Source organism: Lycorma delicatula, chromosome 2 (genome assembly GCF_047948215.1).
Source record: "Lycorma delicatula isolate Av1 chromosome 2, ASM4794821v1, whole genome shotgun sequence".
Lineage (NCBI taxonomy): Eukaryota > Metazoa > Arthropoda > Insecta > Hemiptera > Fulgoridae > Lycorma > Lycorma delicatula.
Window position 1 is genome coordinate 121,962,999 of NC_134456.1, and position 21,839 is coordinate 121,984,837.

Sequence of the window (21,839 nt, forward strand, 5' to 3'; positions counted from 1 at the left end):
GCTTTTCTAGCAACACAGCTGAAGAAACTGTTCTGTTTCTGGTACTGATGACACAAGACACTTTCATATTTTAAGAATTTAAAGCTGATTGTGATGATCAGTAAGTTCCAAGTTCAGTAGATCGTTTACAGAAAAAGTTTTTGAACTGGAATGTAGTTCAACTGTATCTTGCATTGTTTCAAGTAATGGCACAAAAACTGTTGTTAAAAATGAAGAGACGGAAGGAGATGATTCAGCCAAAAATAATGTCGAGACTGATGAATTGAATGTACTAAAAGATTGTTCGTGAACAATGAAATATATTAAAATTGTAAATTATACTTACCAGATAGTTATTTTGAATTCTACTTTTGTTCGATGGTATTTTGTTACAACAGAAGTGAAAAAACAATCTCTACTGAAGAAGGTGCTGCATAAGTTATACTGAGATGATTTTATTCTTTTTTAATGTGTGTATATTTTTGTGTGTTGATCAACATAATAAATATTAGCTGTATCACTTATTTATTTACTAAAATGTGTATGTTTCAGAATAATAATAATACATTCTAAAATGTGTCTGTTACAGAATAATAATATACATTGTAACACATTGAGATTATTTCACTTCTGTGGTAACAAGACAGTTCTTTTTAGACTAGAAAGATGCGTAAAGGTTGGGCAATAAAAAATGAAATATAACAATATCTTAAGTAATATAAAAAGAACTATGTACATTAGCCTAATTGTACAGATAGGTACAATACTGTCTATTATTGTACCTAATACCAAATGTATTTCCATTATGACACTGTATCCTCATATATAGTCATCAGTCTTTACTTTAAATATTATATTTTGTCAGTTTTTCAGAAAAATACAAAAACAAGATTACAAATTTTTTTACTAACAGTAATTTTAATTCATGTGTCCTGTAAAAGGTTAAATTGATCCTGATGTGCAGTAAAATATTATATTATTATAAAAAAGATTACCAATTGTCAATAAAATAAAGGTAATTTTTAACAATACATTAATTACAAGATATAATTAGTAAATAGTAACGAGTATAATCATATATATTTCAAATAGCCTGAATACAAAATACAAATGTTTATTGCATCTAAATAATTAATATTTACTTTTAAATTTATAGACCTTTCACAAAAAAAAAAAAATCAGATTTAACTGACAAAAAATTATTGGAACCTTGCTTAAAATATTGCTGGTAGAAATATCTCTACTTAATAATAATGCATATATTTTCTGCTTATGTATTTTTCCCTATTTTATTATTTTTTTTTACCCATAAAGTAACACAGCCTTCTTTTTGGTGCTTGGCCATTATCAGCCCTTACATCGGAGCCGGAGCCTCACCTGGTTAGGCTATTCTTCAGAGGCATGCATCTCTCCGGCTTCTTGTTCTTCAGCAGCTGCTGCAGCAGCTCTTGCCTCTGCATCTGTAATAGAAAATTAGTTTTCTAGATGTTGATAATTGACTAGATCTACAATTTTCATGAAATTATATACAGAACTAAAATTAGGTAGTAATAACACAGGTCAACTAAAAATAGTCAAAAAATTCCATGTACTATTTTTTCACTAAATCAATTTTTTTAATATTCTCAAAATTGATAATCAATATATTTTATTTATAAAATTGGTACTTTATATGGTTATATGGAATGAATAAAAGCAGTGTTGGGTAATGTTTCATTCCTGTTGATTCAAATTTGCAGCGCATATTATGGAGCCATTCTCCAAATCAGAAAATAAAGCATTATGTTTTATGTACAAGCACCATTTTTAGTCACACGATGTTTAGTACAAAAAGCCAATGAAAAAATGAAATTAATTATCCACAAGCATTCAAGGCTATTCGAAATAACTTCTATGTCGATGGCAGACAACTTAAAGTCATTCAACTATACAACAGTATGGTTTTACATTTCATACGTGGTCTTCTAATAGTCCCATCATTATTTTACCAAATTACTCATTTCAATGATTGGTCCTATTACATTTTTCTTACAAACATTTAAGATAAATTAAGTAAATACAAATAATCGCCTGGTTTTACATTTCATACGTGGTCTTCTAATAGTCCCATCATTATTTTACCAAATTACTCATTTCAATGATTGGTCCTATTACATTTTTCTTACAAACATTTAAGATAAATTAAGTAAATACAAATAATCGCCTTTCTGATGCCTCTATAAGGGGATATGGTTGTTAAGTTAAATGGTTATCTCATTAAATTTACTATTCTTAAAATCAAGATTGACCAATTAACAAATAACTTTACCAAGATTTGCTTGTTTGTTATTTTCTTATTTGTTGATAAAGGTAATCAATTTGTTATGGATAAATGTTAAGCATCCATTTGGAAGATATTTGTAAGGAATAGAATTGCTGGAATTAAACAAAACACGGCAGCTACTAATTGGCATTATGTCAAGTCTTTGGACAATCCTGCTGATATATTATCTAGAGGTTGTTTCCCAAAAAAACTAATCAATATGTCGCTATTGTGGCATGGTCTGAGTTTGCTTTCACAATAGTGAAATAGTGTTATAGTTATTTTTAATAACTATAACTTGAATAAAATATAAAACTATTTCAATATAAACTGCTTACTGTTTACTATTCTGTCTGATTGTACTCAAAGGTTCTCGTCTCTACACATGTTACTCTGTACATTTGATTTTGGTTTTTACTGGCAAAAATGTTAGTAGTTTGTTCTGCTTGTGTGGAAGAGCTACGCAAATGGGCAAAAGGTAAGGAAGTCTTTTCAGTTTGGAGTACCAATGATCTGGAGAAAACCACGAAAACAGTGAAGATTGCTACTTTTGTTTTTGTAATGTACAAACAAGGGTTTAATCTAAAAAATAAGAAAAATATTGTGTATCCAAATTGTTATTCGGCAGTATGCCTTGTATCTCACGGCCCTCGTGTACCTGTACCTTCAGTTCCAGAAACTGAAGATATGCTGAACAACTCTAAAATACAGACGCAGGATGATGATGATTTTAGTTCTGAACCACAACTTCTTCACAGCATGAAAAAAGGGTGGCCCCTGGCACTTCTTTCTCATGGTAACAGAAACAGAGAAAGTCTTTACACCATACTTTACTTAAGATGGACGATGGTGTAATGGAACAAGTATTATGTGAATGAATAGAAGATGCCTCAAAACTGTTATGGCAAATGTCAACAAATATGCTTCAATGCCAGTAGGACACTCCGTGTATCTGAAATAATGCTATGAGAATTTAGAAATACACCAAATATCCCTGCTTGATGGGAGCAAAAATGTAATATGGAAAAGTTTGGTTGATCTACGAAAAGTACTCCGATCTCCACTTTACATCAAACTGGGATTGATGAAGGCATTTTCACTTTATATTCATAAAGTTTTTAAAAATGAAGACTTTCAAAACCAAAATGGAGGACATTTAAAAAGAACCAAGGAAAGCATTTAAAGAAGATGTACAGAAATTTCTTGGGGACAATAAGGACCCAAACTTTAAGTCTGTAGTGGAAAACATGCTAGTGAAATTCCAAAACTTGGGTCGATGAGCTTGAAGATAGATTTTCTGCATTATCATATTGATTGATTACTCACCTGAAAATCTTGGTGCTGTAAGTGAAGAGCAGGTTGAAAGACTACTTGCAGAGGTAGCTGGTTCTTGCTGGAATAAAGAATCGTACTCCAAGGTGGTCATTAGGGGTTGCAGAGGGGTATCATGTCTTACTCCTCAGTCAGTCATAGTCTAAGTGAAGCACTTACACCTGCATGGTATGTAGTCGTGAACCTGGGGTGTGTAGAAGACTGAACTCCCAGTACTGCCATTCCCGGTGGCACTATACTTAGGGATTGTCGACATCTTCTATGACAAGGACGAGGGCTCAGATACTGCTAAGGTATATGTCCTAGTGGTCCAGGATGAGAATACAGATTTTCTTCTTTTTTTTTGTTTAAACTCCAGGACTACCATTAGGTATTGCTTCAGAGGATGAGATGGATGACAATGTAGCGTGTGAAAATGCCATGCCTGACCAGAATTCAAATCCAGGACCTCCGGATGAAAGGCCCACTCATGCCATGGAGGCCAGCTAGGACACAGACTTAATTAGATATGGCCCTTTGATCTGACGAGCTGAAAGTGAGATGGTAGTGTTCTTTGCACTCAACAATACTACTGGTGATCACTTCTTGAAAGTTTTGGAATACTGGTCCAGAAGAGAGATGACATTGCTGAATGCTATACACACCATCCGCCTAAGGTGGATATGCCTAGGGGCTGTTACAGTCCATAAAGAAGGCATCAGCTTTGCTGAAACTTAAACAGGTGAAAGGAGGGATCGGGTGTAGCTGAGAATATTTTGTCTGTCCATAGGGGTTGTACTGAGTCCTTGGAGATTAGAGTCGTCGGATATTGACTTATGGCAACACACTCCGGGCTACTGTCCGTCTCCCTCACAGAGATGCTTGACAACTTGCGGATAAATCTCAAGTGAAGATTGGCTGGTACTCGAGTAGAGCAGAATTAATGAGCGAGCAGAATAAATGCTAGCACTGTTGGGGTATTTGCCACAAGAGAGAGGACTGTCGCGACCGAGACAGATCTTTGCTCTGTTTTAACTGGGCAGACACGGCAATATGGGATGTTAGTTGACTTTTAGGCTGTCACATTTTGGAGAAGGGCGATGGCTTCCTCTGCATCGAGCTGGCGGAAATAGTGATCATGGGAGCTTACGTTTCTCCTAGAAAAGGTGAACTGTTAGCTGAATTAATGGGTACTTTAAATCATTGTTGTGTGAACGACTGTACACCAACTTTTTCTGCCCGTGGACAACAATAATCGTGATTGTTGTTCCTGGAGAGTGCTGGCAAATGACACCGCCAGTGACAATCTGGCTACGTCAACTTGGGGATGCCTCCTTCCGTCCACGGATTCAAGGCGGAGGGCCTTGAATCCGTAGGAATCTTTCAGTAGGAGGTACTGAAAGATTCCTATGATCTCGCATCCCAAAATTATTTGCATTGCAAGAGAGCAATTCGGAACACCATCAAGAACGCGAAAAGAAGAAAAAGGCTAGAACTAGTCATGAAATGTTTTGGGAGTTTACCAATTATGAGGAAGAACGTGCTAGAGAGCTGGAAAGGCTGTTCCCATGTATCGAACGGGAGTTGTTAGGCCCCACCGGCCCCACTGACTTCAAGCAACGACGTTAAAAGAGGCCAGACTGGTCTTCCTTCCGAAGCCGAGCGCTGGTGGCCGGATTAAAACCTACCAGTTGCCTTCTGAACAACATGAGTAGGCCATTGAGAGCATGCTGGCATGCTGGCTGATGAAATTAACGCCTGCCCTAGATTATATAGGAATCAGTTCAGTTTTTTGAAGGGGCGGTCGGCCATTCAAGCCCTCCTAAAGGTCACATCTTGGGCAAACAGCATGAGGAGGGGCACTTGGCACTGCCAATGTTAATTTTATTGGATGTCTGCAATGCTTTTGGCTCGGTCCCATAGGACGCCATTCTTGACGGCGGATAAGAGTCAGTTACTATCTATTACAGCAGATTTGGGAATATTTTTGAGAAAGATGGGTCTCTGTTGATGGGTCTCAAGACACAGCAAGGTCTACACTTTCGGATGTCAGAGGGGAGTCCTGCAGGGCTCTGTGCTTTGCCCCCTCCTCTGGAACATTGTGTTCATCTTCTGGAACAGTCAAAGGTGATTACTTATGCTGATTGCTTGGCTATCCTCGTTGGTGGAAATGCCGAGCAGAGCCTCCAGGACCGGGGCAACGAGGCCCTTAAAAGTATATAGTGATGGTTGACAGTTCACAGACTACGTTAACACCACAAAAGATTGAGTTCATCATTCGGTCGGAGTAAGGTGGGCCGGATAGACCTACGCATCGGAAAACATCTTAAGCCGTCCAAAGCCACTGTCCGATATCTTGTGGTGACTATTGACCGGTCATGTAGATTCAGCGACCACGACATCGCGGTCTGGGAGCCGGCAGACCTAAAACGACTCCTTTCGAGCCAGAAAGCACCTCGAGCTTTGAAACAAAGGATCATCATGTCTACCGTTACATTCATTATTCTATATGCTGCTTTGGTTTGGGGCTCAACATTACAGATTAAAAGAAACGTCGCTAGACTTCAGAGCCTGCATAGACGATCGCTGCTGAGAATAATTGCAGCAAATAGGACCACATCATGTGTTTTATACATACAGGACCGCTACCTGTGTTTTATAAGATTTCCATCTATTGATCTAGTGGTTAAGGGGACGGCAGGCAGGAATGCTGGAATATTGGGTGACTTGGTTTAGGATGTGACCTGACCTATAATATCTGGCAGGATAGGTGGCTGACTGGGGAGACAGCAGCCTGGACAAGGATCCTGATACCGGACCTGCGACTGTAGTGTTTAAGAAAGTTTGGTGACCTCGACTACTACACTACACAAATATTCAGAGGCCCTTTTGAAGCTATCTACATCATATTGGGAGGCATGACACCCCCAAATGTATGTTCTGTACAGAGCATGACACTGTCAAATACACCTTTTTCAGTGCTCTGAATGGGAGGCACATAGGATTTGTGCTGGGATTCCCGACTTGACACCTGTATCCTTACTGACTCACAGAATTGCTTCTGCAGCTCATTGGAATGCATTCAGCCTCTTCTCCTAAAAGTACTTCGAGCGAGGAGCAGAGGAAGGACTGGGGTTGTTTGACAGCTTCAGCTATGAGGACTGGTACGTCTAGGTGTGCCAACTTTGATGATCAGTTGGGGATGATGTGTATCGCTATGTTGTGATGAAGATCTTCCCATCATCCACTAGGGGAAGTTAAGACCAGTGTCCCAGTGGGGGATCCTCTTGGGGACCCCTCATTTGGGGCATAAGGCACAGACAAGACGGAGCTCCTGACAGTGCTTCGAGCTAAGGATGATGAGGAGCAGAGAAGGACCAGTCCTCATAGCTTCAGGTATGAGGACTGGTACGTCTTGGTGTGCCAGCTTCGATGATCAGTTGGGGGACTCTGTACATGATATGTACCGCTATGACAGTTCCCTGTTGTGGTGATCTTCAGAACCCATCTTCCACTAGGGGGAGTTAAGATCAGTGTCGCAGTGAGGGATCCTCTTGGGGACCCCTCATTTGGGGCATAAGGCATAGACAAGGCAGAGACCCGACTTCTGCAAGGGGATAAAGGTTGCAGCATTGCTGGATCTGGTCTCCTCACTGAGGGTTAGAGGCTGGCACAATAAAAGAGATCCAATTGGCGGGCTGACCTGCCTTGCCATAAGTACAGCTGGTGTGTGGGAAGGCATGTTAGAATTAAAGGACACTCCCTTGGGCTGAGCTACATTTATCTGTGGGTCCAGCTCAGGGAGGAGAAAAAAAAATAGATTGAAAGATTTCACCAAGATATAAATGAAAAAAATAGATTGAAAGATTTCACCAAGATATAAATGAAATAACAGAAAATATAACAGAAAATGTGGCCTGAGAGTCATTAAAAGGAAAAGAAAAAGACAAATGGAAAAAAACAAAAATCCTAAAAAATTTAAAGTCTTACTACTAAATAAAAGTTCCACGAGGAATACATATATACAATATGCCTTATTTCCTTTTCCTTATGCCTTTGCTTTATTCCCCATTTCCTTTTTTTAGTATTGTAAAAAATTCTTACGTGGTTAAAAAAAATGGTGGCCATATTTGAAATTAGCACACAAAATAACATAAAAATCAGTTATCAGATTACAAACAACTTTCAAATTTCTTCATTTTGTTGACCTGTGTAATTAATGTAAAATTTAGTAGTAATAATTAATGAAACACTGTACTTGAACCTAACAGTCATTTATTTAATGATAACTTAATTACTTAATGACTCTTCTAATGAGTTGAAACATTATTTCTTATTTTACACAATAAGAGAACTAATAGAGTTTCATGGACATGCCATTCCTTAGCAATTATACTCTTATGGGATCCTGTTATCCTGAGAATGGCTGTTAATTTCAGGAGTGACTTGCGTCTTATGTCTGACTTCAATCTTTATCATACATACATAATAAATAATATGTTTAATCACAATTCTATTTGTAATATTCTCACAAAACATTTCCTTTTAATCTTTTGTAGCATAGCAAATGATAAAAAAATATTATTTACTTTTTAAACACAAGCACTATCTTAAGTAATTAGGTACTTACAACTACATGGAAATAAAGAAAAATTGTTGGGATACACAGCATCAGTGAAACAATTAAAATATATTTCTATGATTAGTAATCCATAAATTTAAGCTATAAAACTACTTTTCCATTGATAGAGAAAATTATAGAAAAGATACAGTCTAAACAAAAGAAAAAATTAACAAAAATGAATGAACTATGAACTCACTAGACAACTGTCTTTTGAAACAACTGTCTCTAGTAATGATGTAAAAATAACGTTACTAGAGACAATTTATATTATGGATTTGGTTTCAATTCACTATTAGATAAGATAAAATACCTTGAGCAGCCTTTTCTTTCCATATTTTCTTGTTTTCTAATAGGCAAGTTGTCCATGGCTTTTTAATAATAAATCTTGCTGGTCCATCACAAGGTGTCTCTCCTACACATGCACAAAAAGAAATTATAATACATTCTGTAAAAATAAGTAATTTATAGATATATAAATTCAGTCAAAATTTTAGTGCAATTTTTAATCTGTCTACATCTATGCATGTGCAATGAAAATTTGATGAGTAATTTAGATTTGACAGCTAAGTGAATAAGTAGTTAATAGCAATAGTTTATAATCTTTGATCTTATTGGTATTAATTATACTGTTCTTTGTTAGTGAAGCTATTAGAATCACTATTGTTAATACAGCAAGGTCAATACAAAGGTATTGTTAATACTTTTAAGTTAGAACTTGATGAAATACAGAAGTTGATGTTTTCCAGATCGTACACATAATAAACTAAACTCTCTCCTCATCCATTTATACATCCTGTATTTTTCCTCAGACATTTACTAATTTGATAAGAGAGATTGTAATATGTAATGATTTACAAATAGGTTATAATAATTATATATGAATTTTTTGATAATTATTTTTAAAAAAAAATTGGCCAACAAAAAAATAAGTTTATATAAGTCTTATCTCAATATTCTGTACCAGGTGATTTAAAATATATACACATGAGAGGTTCAAGGTTCTGGTTTTATATTACAGAATAGTGACTGACATTTTAATCATTTAATTTCATCTTTAAGGATGTGTGAGTTTTGAAACATCAAGAACAGAAAATAAAGAATTATAAGGCTGAAAAGTAACAGCCTTTCTGGTGAGTAGTTGGGTATGAAATAGGTTCAAATTTCATTGTCACAAAATTCTTAGCATTATGGGATATATGTGGTTGAATGCTGTTGTGAATGAGGTTTATTGATTTGAGTGGATTTTCAAATACAGCACACATATCTTCTTAAGTCTATGTACTGGGCAGAATTCATGGTGTCCCAGCATCCAGGTATTTTCCCAGATGTATGTCTTCGGCACCAGAGAACAACACTTTAAGAAAACTCTTTAGCAACCAATGCACAAAATTTTATTGCTCACCTATTCACATAATTTAGTCAACACAATTTCATCAACAAAAACAATGATAATTGTTAATTGCTAATGACAGAGAATGTGTAAAAGGAATTCAACAAGAGCTATAGCTATAAGATGGCAGAATATACTGCTCTGCACATTTTCTTGTTCTCTATTATGTCTGATTGTGCTTTTTTACCAGCCACCCTCCACAAGAGCTATAGCTATAAGATGGCAGAATATACTGCTCTGCACATTTTCTTGTTCTCTAATTATGTCTGATTGTGCTTTTTTACCAGCCACCCTCCATAAGTTTATAACGGTTCCATCATTACATTGCTGTCTTGTCTTGTTATTCTGGTCATGAATCACCTAATTTATATTTTTCTATTTCATGAAAATAATAGGTAACATCTTTACTGCTACCTGCCATTTTTGGTAAAAAAGTACATAATGCCTTTTACATTTTTCAGTTTTTACCTATTTTATTACTACCAATGTGAAAATTTCTTGAAGAGCTACTTTGAAACAGTAATCAGATTAATCAGAACAATAATGAAACAGTAAACTTGACTACTGATGATCCAGCATAGCTGGAAAGGTAATATTTATGCATGAAAATGTTGATAAGGTGAAGTTGTTCAACTTAGATATTAAAGAAAAAAGTTACTGGTATGAATATATATATATATTATGTTAAATGTATATTTATATCATTAAAATAATACCATTATTATTTCTTCTTCGAGATGGATCAGTGCTTTGAACTGCTGACTGCTGTGAACTTGAAAGAATTGGTGCAAGTATTACTTCTAACATGTCACTACATACAGCCATACTTGGTTCAACAATGAATTCTATGAATCCTGTAAAAAAAATTATATTATACAACCTCTTTTTTTTTTACTTACTTACTTTTTACCTTATTTTTTAATTTTTATAAGTTAAAAATGTAAGCATGTTAATGAACATATTTTTATTTGTGATACAATATATTCCTTTTTGATTACAGTATATAATCACTATGTAGTCTGATATGAGGGATGCAACATAATAATTGTTTTACTGATTTAATTATTCTGAGCTGCTAATAAGAAGTTGTTGACCAACTAATCTGGTATAATGTTTCAATTTATTTAGAGGGAATTACTTCAAAATATAAAGGAATTTGAAAAGGAATCTCTATTACTATCTGGCCACTTATTTTTTTCTAAATCAGCAAAAAAATCCCAATTAAAAAAACAGTAACTATGGAAATAAATACTGAATTATTTACTTACACAACTGGTAATAACTTGATTCCATTTAGTGCGTAGTTAATTTTATCTTTTCAGTTAATAATACTTCAATATTTTTATAGCCTAATATCTCAGCAAGTAGTCAGTTATATTGAGCAACTTTAGGTGTAAGTTATTTCATGCTATTTTTGGTAATTTAAGTTTTTTTTTTTTAGTATGGCATAAGTTTCTGCCACTTGAATCATACAGTTTTTAAAAATATATGTTGTAATTTAGCATTATACTCATTTTAGATTAGTAGATTTTTTCCTAGTTTGAACAACTATATGCTTATTATTATAAAGTATTATGAGAATTAAAATACCAACAAATATTATATTCTAGATCAATGACTACTCTTTATCATTAATTAAATTATTTTTTTATCTGTTTTGTGTTTTCCACTCTTTTTGCTGCAGTGCTAAACTTCTAATCTCAACATACTTGTTACATTTTACAACATCAATTATCTGTTTTATATGTTAAAATCGTTGCTTTACTATAGACCCCCTTTTTATCAAAGAACAGAAACGGTTGACTTAAGACATGGCTTATAAATCTAATCCATTTTTATAAGATTCAATTTCTATCCTTTCCATTTTGTTTTAAAACCTTTTTAATCTTAAAACTTCTTCATTTAGAATTCTGCTGACACCTAATTTTCAACATCCTAGAATTTTGTTGACATTTAATTTTCAGCATCCTTCTACAACACTCCATATCTTAAAGGCCTGATAATTTACAAAAAATGGTTATTCATACAGATTTATATTATATGATAATTTAACAGACCTTCAAGAATTACTTACAATTATCATTGCAAAAATAGTGCTTATGATGATATAAATTGTTATAGAAGAAGGAATAGCATGTTACCAAAGGGAGCCAATAATCAATTATAAAATACAATACAATACAACAATAAATAAAAGATACGTACCAATTTGAGACTCTGCTACAAGAGTATTTTTTCTGTCGCATAGTGGACTAAATGGTAGGCCAAGATCACGTTCTTTATCACCCTGTCTAAAGAACTCTTCCAGTAGTTGGGATGTCCATCGATAATGCAGATCCCAACGTTTAGCTGGATGAGAAATGTCACAACAATGCAAAACCAGTGACAGAGCTTTTGATTTGTCAACACTAAAAAAAAAAAATTATATATTTTACAAAAAAAAAATTGATAGTTTGTTTCTTCCTTGACAAAGTATCAACAAAACCAAATATATCTGCCTTAATTTGACTAGGGGATCTTCTGCACATGAGGGGATCGCCTGGACACGATGAAACTGTGGACACTCTGCCTGTTTATTTCTCTGTACTTGTAGTATTGTGTTGATTTTTATTAAGTTTTGCTACTGATTGTATCATTATGTTCACTTGTTAGACATTGATTGTGCATAAGGGTGCCTGAACATGACTGTATGTGTATTGATGCTGCAGGTCTTCCCTGCTTCCTTTGTGTTGTAAATATGTATTTGTGGATGAACTATGGTGTTTTTTTAAAATGTTTTGTATTATAATGATTGATAATGTTATTTTCCTATTGATATAATTGTTTGATGATACTATGAACTGAGCTGTAGGTCAACGCTGCTTTTTGTTGTAAATATATATCTAGCTGTATGAACTTAGGTGTATATTATGATGTATTGTATTTCATTTCATCATATCATAGCAATTTGGAGTATGACTGTGTGTATGGGTGATCTCCCTCTTCCTGAAGTAGTGCTTCTTTAAACTGTGCCAGGAAGGGTGAATAGTCATGGGTGGGTGTTTAGTCAGTATTGCGCAGGAACACATACGCACTTATTAACATCTTGCGGAACCTGTCAGCGAGCCTGGCACTTCCTAGACGCTCGTAAATGGGGTTCCTCCATCTCGTAAAAAAAAATGGATCTGCACTGATGGTTACCAGAATTTAAAGGAACTTTGCTTTGTCGCGGTGGCAAAAGAGACATTGGGTTTAATCATATTATGAGAGTTCATTAATTTTTTATATTCTCTTCGTGCGGTTGGAAAAGATAGCTTCTGCTCAGTACAGATTCTGAAAATTGCCTTTTCTTGTTTAAAAGTTGGGCAAGAAAGCAAGCTGTAAATGAACTACTGCAGTTAGCACATTTTTCATCTTCTGGGCAGTTAGTGTCATTGTGGCCTTCCTTAGCACAGATCTCCGTTTTCAAGCAAGATGTAGTGTGACCATACCTTTGGGATTTGGAGCATCGTCATGGGTTGGATTATGAATGGTCATACTCAAACCGAGGATTAAGGTAACCCACTTTAATATTCTCTGGTGGTACCAGAAGATTAAATGTTAATATAAGGGATGGTGTAGGTTCTTCCACTGTGTGCTGTTGTTTTGTTATTCGTTTTACTTCTACAACATCTTGGGGATGAAGCTCATCAGCAATTTCAGTAACGTCTATATCCAGAAGGTCATGAAAAAAATTACTCCTCGGCTTGTATTCAATGTTTTGTGGCACAGCACAGCTAGAACTAAATCAACTGGGTTCACCCAGGTGCCCACAAGACATCTTTTGAGACTCAAAAGATGAGTAGAGCCACTCACCCATCGGCACGATAGTTTTCATGTTGGGTTATGGTTGCATTTCGTAAGGTGATGCAACACTACCAAATATAAATGTAAGAAAAAACAATGTAGGATGCTGTCATGTAGTTGTGTAAGTGTATATGTTGTAATTTGTTTAGTGTTCTGGGTGTGGTGTATGTGTGTAGTGTAAAGTGTTCTGCAGCTCTGTGTGCAGTGGGAAGAAAAGCTGCAGAGACTAGGGCCGTGGGGACGCCAACCCCCAAAATCGTAAAAATAAGACTTTTTTTTAATAAATAATACATATAGAAAACATTTCTTTACTGTTTATTATTAATTTTAAAGGTTATTGGTTCTTGTCCTCTTCAAAGTGTTCCCCTTCCTTGTTCACACACTTTTCCCAGTGGTGTCTTCACTTCGCGAAAAGCAGAGTGTATGGGCGCATCGTCGTGATGAAGTAACTCTCTCTCTTTTTGCGGATTTTTTCAGTAACCTTTGTAAAACGCCTTGATAATATATATGCTCGATTTACTGTTTTCCCTTGAGACAAGAATTCAAAATGCACAATTCCATTAAAATCGAAAAAAAATGACATCGGATCGAGACTGATGTGCTTTCTTAGGGCGTGGAGATATTGACCATTTGTCTCAATGTCGTAGCCAAAAATCCAGCTTTTATCCCCCGTTAAGATCCTTTGCATGAATGTTTTCATCGTCATCAACTTGTTCAAGAAGCAGCAAACGTCCACTCAATGTTCTTTCTGCTGTTCGATCATCAAACAAGGAATAAAACTTTGCTGCAACTCAATGCATATTCAATTTTTCAGTCAAAATGTCATGGCATGATCTAACCTCTTCTGCGTGTTCTCTTGACAGTCAACCGGCGATTTTCACGCACCAGATCGTTGACTTTCTGAACGTGTCATCAGTTAAAGTCGAAGGCAATTTTCAATCCTGAATCGACCCGGAGCATCAACTTGGTAAGCTTGTTTTAAAAGGTGAAATGTTTCAGTGAAAGTTTTCCCCAGTTTACGCAAAATATTTCGTTGTATCGTTTCTCCTGAAAATCACTAACACATTGCACTCAAATAACAATAACAATAACATGAAAAATAAACCAAGAACGTGTGATTACAAACGAGATTATGCGGAACACATAGCTGCCAACCGCACGTCACTAAATATCTCCGTTGGAAATATGTGATGCATAATTAAAAATGTTCGGTTATTTTCAGAACAGACTTATATTTATTATTTTCTGATAGTTATGGCCTTAAAATGTCCAATACAGAGATTTTTCAATTGTTAAAATTAATTATCTCTTTTTTAACGTTTAATCTCTTGTTTCGAAACTAGTAATTGGAAAACCATTCATAACATTGTATACAACCCAGAGGATCATCTCCGTAAGCTTGTTTCAAAAGTTGAAACGAATCTGTGAAAGTTTTCCCCAGTTTCACGCAAAAGTTTACGTTATTTGGTTACAATTACTTTTTACACTTAAACACGTTGCACTAAAATATCAATTACACAAAAACTAAACGAGATATCAACAATTCACGAACATCTAGTTACAGAGGAGTTTATGCGAAACACAATGCTGCCAATTGCACATCACTAAATATCTCTGTTGTCGCGTAATTAAAAATGCTCGGTTATTTTCTGAACAGACTTCGCATGTGTGTGTGTGTGCGCGCGCGCGTGCGTAAACTATATATATGTATTCATATAAAATAAAATTAAAATAGAGGGGATTGCAAAGGGCTCCTTCAAGGATAACAGGAAGAATAAAGATGTAACATGAAAATCCATAAAGATGTGATGCACAGTCAAGCGGTAGTTGCATCCTATGCATAGTGGTGTATTTTTTCTGACATCAGATAGCCATGTGCGACTCGTATGTCCTAGCCGCATTGGCAAAGAACCATTTCCTCTCGACAAATTTTTCTGCATGAGGAATCCCATAGCAAGACAGTATCTTTAATGTGCTAGAGTTTCTTAAAGTCAGAAGTAGCAACAGAGGGTGAAGGATGATTGTCTACATAGCAGTGGAATTTGCATGTTCATTATCTGGAATTCCCACATGGCTAGGAATCCAGAAGAAACTCACTTGTGGTGCGATGGTTCAATTCAGCAATTGCATCATAGATTTTAATAATGATAGGATATCTAGAGCTTTAGATAGAGTAAAGCTTTACTGATAGCGTACAGTTCAGCAATTAAGATTCTATCAACCCATCTGTGAGAAAAAATGATAAAACATTTGCTGAAAGACAAAAAAGAGCAGTTATTATTTTATTGTGTATGATAAAGTCAAAATGAAATTCTATAAGGATAATTTTGCACAGAGGTGAACAGGGATAAGTTGGTAAAATATCCCGTAAGTGCTGCATAACGGAAAACTCAGACCTTTGTAAATGAGGATTTGCAAGGACTGTATTAAAAAATCAGGTTGTCTTTTAAAACGGGCAATGTAAGAAGTTAGAAGTTGGTCCTGGCTATTCCACAGTGATGGTTCACCACACTCAACAAGAGTGCATGAGACAGGGATTGATCTAAAGGCACATGTAGCGAGACTAAGGAAAACATAATGTACAGAACATAGAAAGTAGGTCATTTAGGAAACCCCTAATAAAGGCAAACATATTATTCTTGACTCCCCATTCTTTAAGAGTGATTAGAGTACCACATCACTGGCTGTATCATATGCCTTCCTGATAACAAGGCGCTGCTGGTGGAGTAGGAAAGCAGTAACAATAACTGTTTCCAGTGACACTAAGTGGTCATCGGAAGATCGACCTTGGCGTATTGGTGTAAACAGCACTGTTCTTGAGATAAAAGGCCATTTTTCTCCAAGTATCATGTAAGCCTGCAGTTCACCATTCTTTCCATCACTTTGCATAAAACATTTGACAAGGAGATAAGGCAGTAACTAGGAGATCCTTTATCTTTTCCAGGTTTAAATACTGGTATGATAATGGCTTTCGATCAGACGGGTGAGAAGACTTGTGAGCTGAATAAAAACACAGAACGGAAACAACCTACCAAATTATACACAACTGCAGATGATGAAAGACGTTCTCTTTCGTGAATAACCCGAGAATAGATTATTTCTGTGATCCGCCAGCAGCACAAAGTTTTTTCCACACAGTTGACGTGGGAGTAGTGCGTGAGATGTCTATGTATTTTGTCCATGATTTTCTCTTAACATCTAAGAATACCCGATGACATACCGCTCTATCCCTATGGTACAAATTTTAGATGTCTGCAGTTAAATTTACACTGTGCCTGCCATTGTTTCCTAATAGCTTTTTCATTCCTCCAAGGAAAGGAGGGACATCAAGGGTTTCCAGATGTTTGTGGAATGTATTAGCATTTTCGAGTACCAGGGACGTAAAACAGTTAAGTTGATCAATGGCATCTGCAACATCATACTACGATGGGAATGCTTGAAGGTAATCATTCCACTGCCTTTTCAACAAACCATCTCCTTTGTCTTTTGTTTACCCAGTAATCGACAACAAAAGATATAATAGCCTCATCACTGCCGTAAAAGTCGTCACTAACCGATCAATTACGATGAGGGAGTAAACAAAGTGAGCATAAGAGGAGGTCAACGTTGAAAAATGTACCAGACAATAATGATATGAGTGCATGATCCATCATTCAGTATATAGAGGTCCAAGTCTTGTCTCACTCTGTTTGTTATGAATTTGTGTGATAAGATTTGATATATCTAGAGCATCGATTTCAGAGTTCTGTGAGGAATACAAATTGCAGAAACGTAATTTGAAGGGGACAGATATAGCAACAGCAAGAATGAGGGTCAGCTAGTGATATTCTTGCAGTCGATACCTCATTCCACATGAAAATAGCTACTGTTCTGCTCTCTCTACTGTCTACGAAACAGTTATATCTCACAGAAAAGCCCCTGAGTTTTACTGCATCTTGTTGTAGATGTGTTTCTTGAAAGCACATTATTAATGATTCTTGTGTGCGCATCAATATTATACAATCTTTAAAGTGAGACCGAAGACCTGAATTACAGATAAATGTAGAAAAATAAATTGTTGATCCAGTTTTTCTTTTTAGAATTTTTAGTTTTTGTTAAACTCTGATGCCTGAGGTCAGGCAGTTCTTTAACCATATCCTCCAGTACATCAAGTGATTGAGGGGAGATTTTGAAAAATGGGAAGTCGCAGATGACATCCCAGAGGGGGTGATTGTATGGCCTCCCTTAAGAGGCCATACAATTACTGTATAATACATACTGTATAATACTGCCAGCTGTATTTACTCCTGCCCATACAGGTAAAACATTGGAGACAGGAACTGTAAGAGGGATCTCACCAGCTTAGTTTCATTAGCTGCAGCAACTGACTTCTTAATCTGAAAATATTTTAGCTCATTCAGATTTTGAGAATTGCCTTCTCTTCTTTTAAAGTTGGGCAATCTTGCGAGTGGGCTGACTGTGTTCCCTTCACAGTTAGCACATTTTTCTTCCAGTGTCGTCGTGATCTTCTTTGGTATACTGCACTTAGTTCATTCCATTCATATTGTTGAGACGTAACAGAAATAAACTCTGTTCATCATTAAAAGTTTCAATCAAAAAGGTTCCATCTCATAGTTTTCTGATGTTCTTCAGGGAACCAGTTGAACCTGTTAAAACTTTTTTAATCAGAAGAGGTGAAACCTTATGAAGGTCTTATATACCGCACACAGCTCACCACCCCACTACCGCATGATCGCGTACTGGATACTTGTCCGGATCTGGGAACCAGATCCCGCCTCACACCTCGCAGACGAACAGCATGTCTGAATGTATCGGAGGTTCCGGAGCATAAGGCTTATATAAGGCTCCCTTATATAAGGCTTAAAAATATCAGTGTGACTTCATTTCATTGGTAACTGAAATACAGGAGAAATATTTTGTGAGCCATAACTCGATAAGAAAGCATTTTCATACATATGTTTATATGATCTTTTTTGTTATTTCAAACTCTAGAATCAGTTCCCACATTATTTGTGATGACTGAGTTTCATTGGTGATGTCATGCTTTCACTATCATTGTTAGCAAATGAAAATTTTTTATTACATTATGGCAACTCTAACTATCCCAAACAATTCTGTTCAACATTTAAAGCATGTTCAAAACACTGCTTCTAATAAGGGAGTTTGCCATTTTTCCTTCATTGCATTTTGCTGATGACACATGTTCTTTTGAAATGTGATTTTTTATTCTCATTATCCAAAACAGTTTTCATAATTTCTTTGGAAGATAAGTGAAAGTAACAATGAGGGATACTCATAGTTTAGTGACTTAGATGAGGATGATGACTTTCAGCTGATATAGATTTTGTAGTATCTTATTTAAATATAATAGTGTTTTATATTTCTTCTAAAGCCTAATTAAAGATTCAGTTAAGCTTAGCTGATTCATCAATGGAGTAACATCAAATTAAAATAAAAATACAATTTTTTGATGAATAACTGTAAATTTATATTATAAAATTTAAGAAATAAATGTATGTGTAAATATAATAAATATAATTAATAGTATTGAGTGCATTACATGATTTTTCATTTTTAAATTAAATTAATTTTGTACATTTTTAAGTACTTTTTTACTCATAAAATATACATAATTTACTGTGTTTTAAATCAGCAGAACAAAACAATGCATAATACTACAAAAAGTGACGAACCACATAAAAGTAGAGTAGAATGTAGCTGCACCAGGTTCTGCTGGCTCATTAGTATGGTTCAAATTCATGTGGCAACACCTACACTGTGGTCAAGATCTCAAGGTGTAAGGTTTGGTATTTTTGTTTGTGAAATTTTTCTGTAATTCTCAGGATTCATCTTCCTTGCTTCTAGCCTGATTTAGTAAGTGCATGCAGAATTTCTCCTGCAGTAGTGCCGACATACACAGTTATCAGATTCATCAAGAAATATAATCGATCTTCCTTCCTGTCTGTAAGTTTACTTTGTTTTAAATAATTTATTCGTTTGAAAAATGTCATATTGTGAAATTTTCCTATAATTTTCAATCTTTTATTTAAAACTTATACACAAAATTTCCCATATAATTTATCACAGGAATTTATCTGCAGATCTGGGTGTTTTTTTTTGTTTTTTAAACCTCTAATAGCTTTTATAATGTTGCATGTTTTGCTGGTGTATGAAAATTTATGCAATATTTCTTAATGCCACTTGAAAGCCAGAAATATTAACTTTCTTCTACATTCTTTTACAAGATTTTCCAGGCTTATTAAATTTTCATTTTCTCTTAGTTTATTTGATTATACACTCCTATTACGCACCTATTAGGCAGACATGCCATAAAGGATGGCTAAGCAAGCTTGAATTTTGAAATTAAATTTCTGGATTGTCTTCCTTTATTTTGTTGCAAATATTTTATTATTATACATTTGCTTTGACCTTTTTAAGCCATTCTTTGTCCTATCTGCAAGTAGATATTGGCTGAAGCATTGTGAAAGTAAGCGTAAACAATAAAGCAGCACTAAAAAATATGAGAAATAAAAAGTGTAACAAAGCAATTGATTTCTCGCTATCTATGACATCAAACTGCATTAAACTGTTCCCTCCACTGTACTATTAGGAGTCCCAATATTACTTCAGAAACCCCTGGTAGAAGTTATACACACACCTATGTTTTAAGTTTTCTAAACTCTGACAAGTAACAATTTTTTTATTGGGTATTGTTAGATTTCTACAAACTTTTAAATTTGTATAAGTTGATTCTATATGTTAAGTCATTTTTGGGTTGATCATTTGTGAAAAGTAAATAACAATGTTAGTTTTGGTTTTGTGAACTTCTGGAAATTATGAACTTAAGTTACTGTACTTTACTGAACTTAAGTTTCGGTACTGTGTATATGAATTGTATATGTAAAAGTAGCTTGTATATGTACATCAACATAGCAGCAGCATATCTGAGTGGTAAGCATTTCAGTTTCATTGAGGTCTTGGTTATAATAGTGATCTAAACTAATTTAGATTATTAAATTTTACAGAATAATGCTTACCAATCAGATGCTGCTGCTATGTTGATGTACATATACAAGCTACTTGAATCACTGGAAAATCTTTAAATGGAGTTTACTTGAAAATGGGGGTAAGCTGGAAGTAAGGAGTGCACCCCTCTTACTACTTTACAAAAAGGCCTAATAATAAACTCTGTTGTAAGGTGCAAGGGCACCTGCCCTAGGTGGAACAGAAGTGCAGTTTTAAAAGATAACATAACCCTTTATTTATAAACTGGGAAGAAAAATTCCATTGTCACTTTGAAAAAGGATTTGACATATTTATTCTAGAAATTTTTTATAAGATATATTTTATGCTGGTACATGACAGTAGTATAACAAATTAACTATTTGACAAAAACAATATATTACATCAAAATAGATCAAATACGTACTGAAAAGTTTTCTTAATTTTTTTTAAGCGAAATGCAGTTAAAACAGTACTTTTGATTATTATCCGGTGAGAATTTTGGTCCAGAGTAATGAGTAACTAAGTGGTTGAACAGATTTACAAAAAGAAGAAAAGTAAGAAATGTATATAAATGATATAAAAGCAGCATTAATAATAATACCTTGGTTCAGCTAGAGTTAAAAGATTCTTCATATTCTTAATTTGCTGAAAATGTGAACTCATATCTGTTGCTAAAACCATGTCAATGACTAACGATCTAAACTCTCTGTATTCTTCACGAGAAAGATTATGAAGTATATTATTTTCATCTTCTCTCAAAACCCTGAAAAAAAATTTATTTTTCAATAAAAGCATAACTTAACAATTAAACAAAATGTTTACATGGCAGTGAAATGAATACTTATCTTTGTTATTGTCCCAAAGGTATTAGGAAGGTAAATAATTGGAATATGTCATTTACACTGTTACATCTTGAATTTTAATCAAGTTCTTGGAAGTATATTTAACCCAGCAGTACTTTCATAAAATATAGAATACTGGTACATGCTTCCCTAGATTTTATATTATTAACTAAACCTAAATTTATTTATTTCTACAATTTTTAATAAATAAGATAGAAATTCATAAAATTCATTTAAGGACAACAATGAATAAATTGTAAAATACAATGAAGTTAAAATTAACTTCATTATCAAATCAGTATTAAAACATACTTACCTTTACTAGGATTGAACGTTAGAATATTGGACTTCAAAAATTTGCAACAATGATTTTACCATTAGACCAACGCATACACTTGTTTTTTCATATTTTGTCAATGGCTAATAATCCAACATTTTATAGTGTTATATGTTGCCTTATGAATTATTTTGTTAATGAAAGTTATTTGTCGGAATAACAACATCATTTTTATTTCCTTGTACTAAGTTAAGAAAGTTTTATGATCAGAAATATCCATTTTG

The 21,839-nt window shown here is 34.7% G+C and overlaps 1 protein-coding gene across 1 annotated transcript in view; it reads right to left on the bottom strand.

Annotated features, from left to right (window-relative positions):
* Window positions 1–684: 684 nt before the first annotated feature.
* The window catches only part of LOC142319940 (dual specificity calcium/calmodulin-dependent 3',5'-cyclic nucleotide phosphodiesterase 1-like), a 193,054-nt gene continuing 171,899 nt past the window's right edge, over window positions 685–21,839 (bottom strand). Inside the window, exons 10-14 of the mRNA XM_075357616.1 lie at window positions 21,038–21,199; window positions 11,812–12,014; window positions 10,323–10,460; window positions 8,527–8,628; window positions 685–1,439 (exon numbers count right to left, since the gene is read on the bottom strand). Coding sequence (XP_075213731.1) covers window positions 1,366–1,439; window positions 8,527–8,628; window positions 10,323–10,460; window positions 11,812–12,014; window positions 21,038–21,199 — 679 coding nt within the window. The 3' untranslated portion in view covers window positions 685–1,365. The remainder of the gene's footprint in view (window positions 1,440–8,526; window positions 8,629–10,322; window positions 10,461–11,811; window positions 12,015–21,037; window positions 21,200–21,839) is intronic.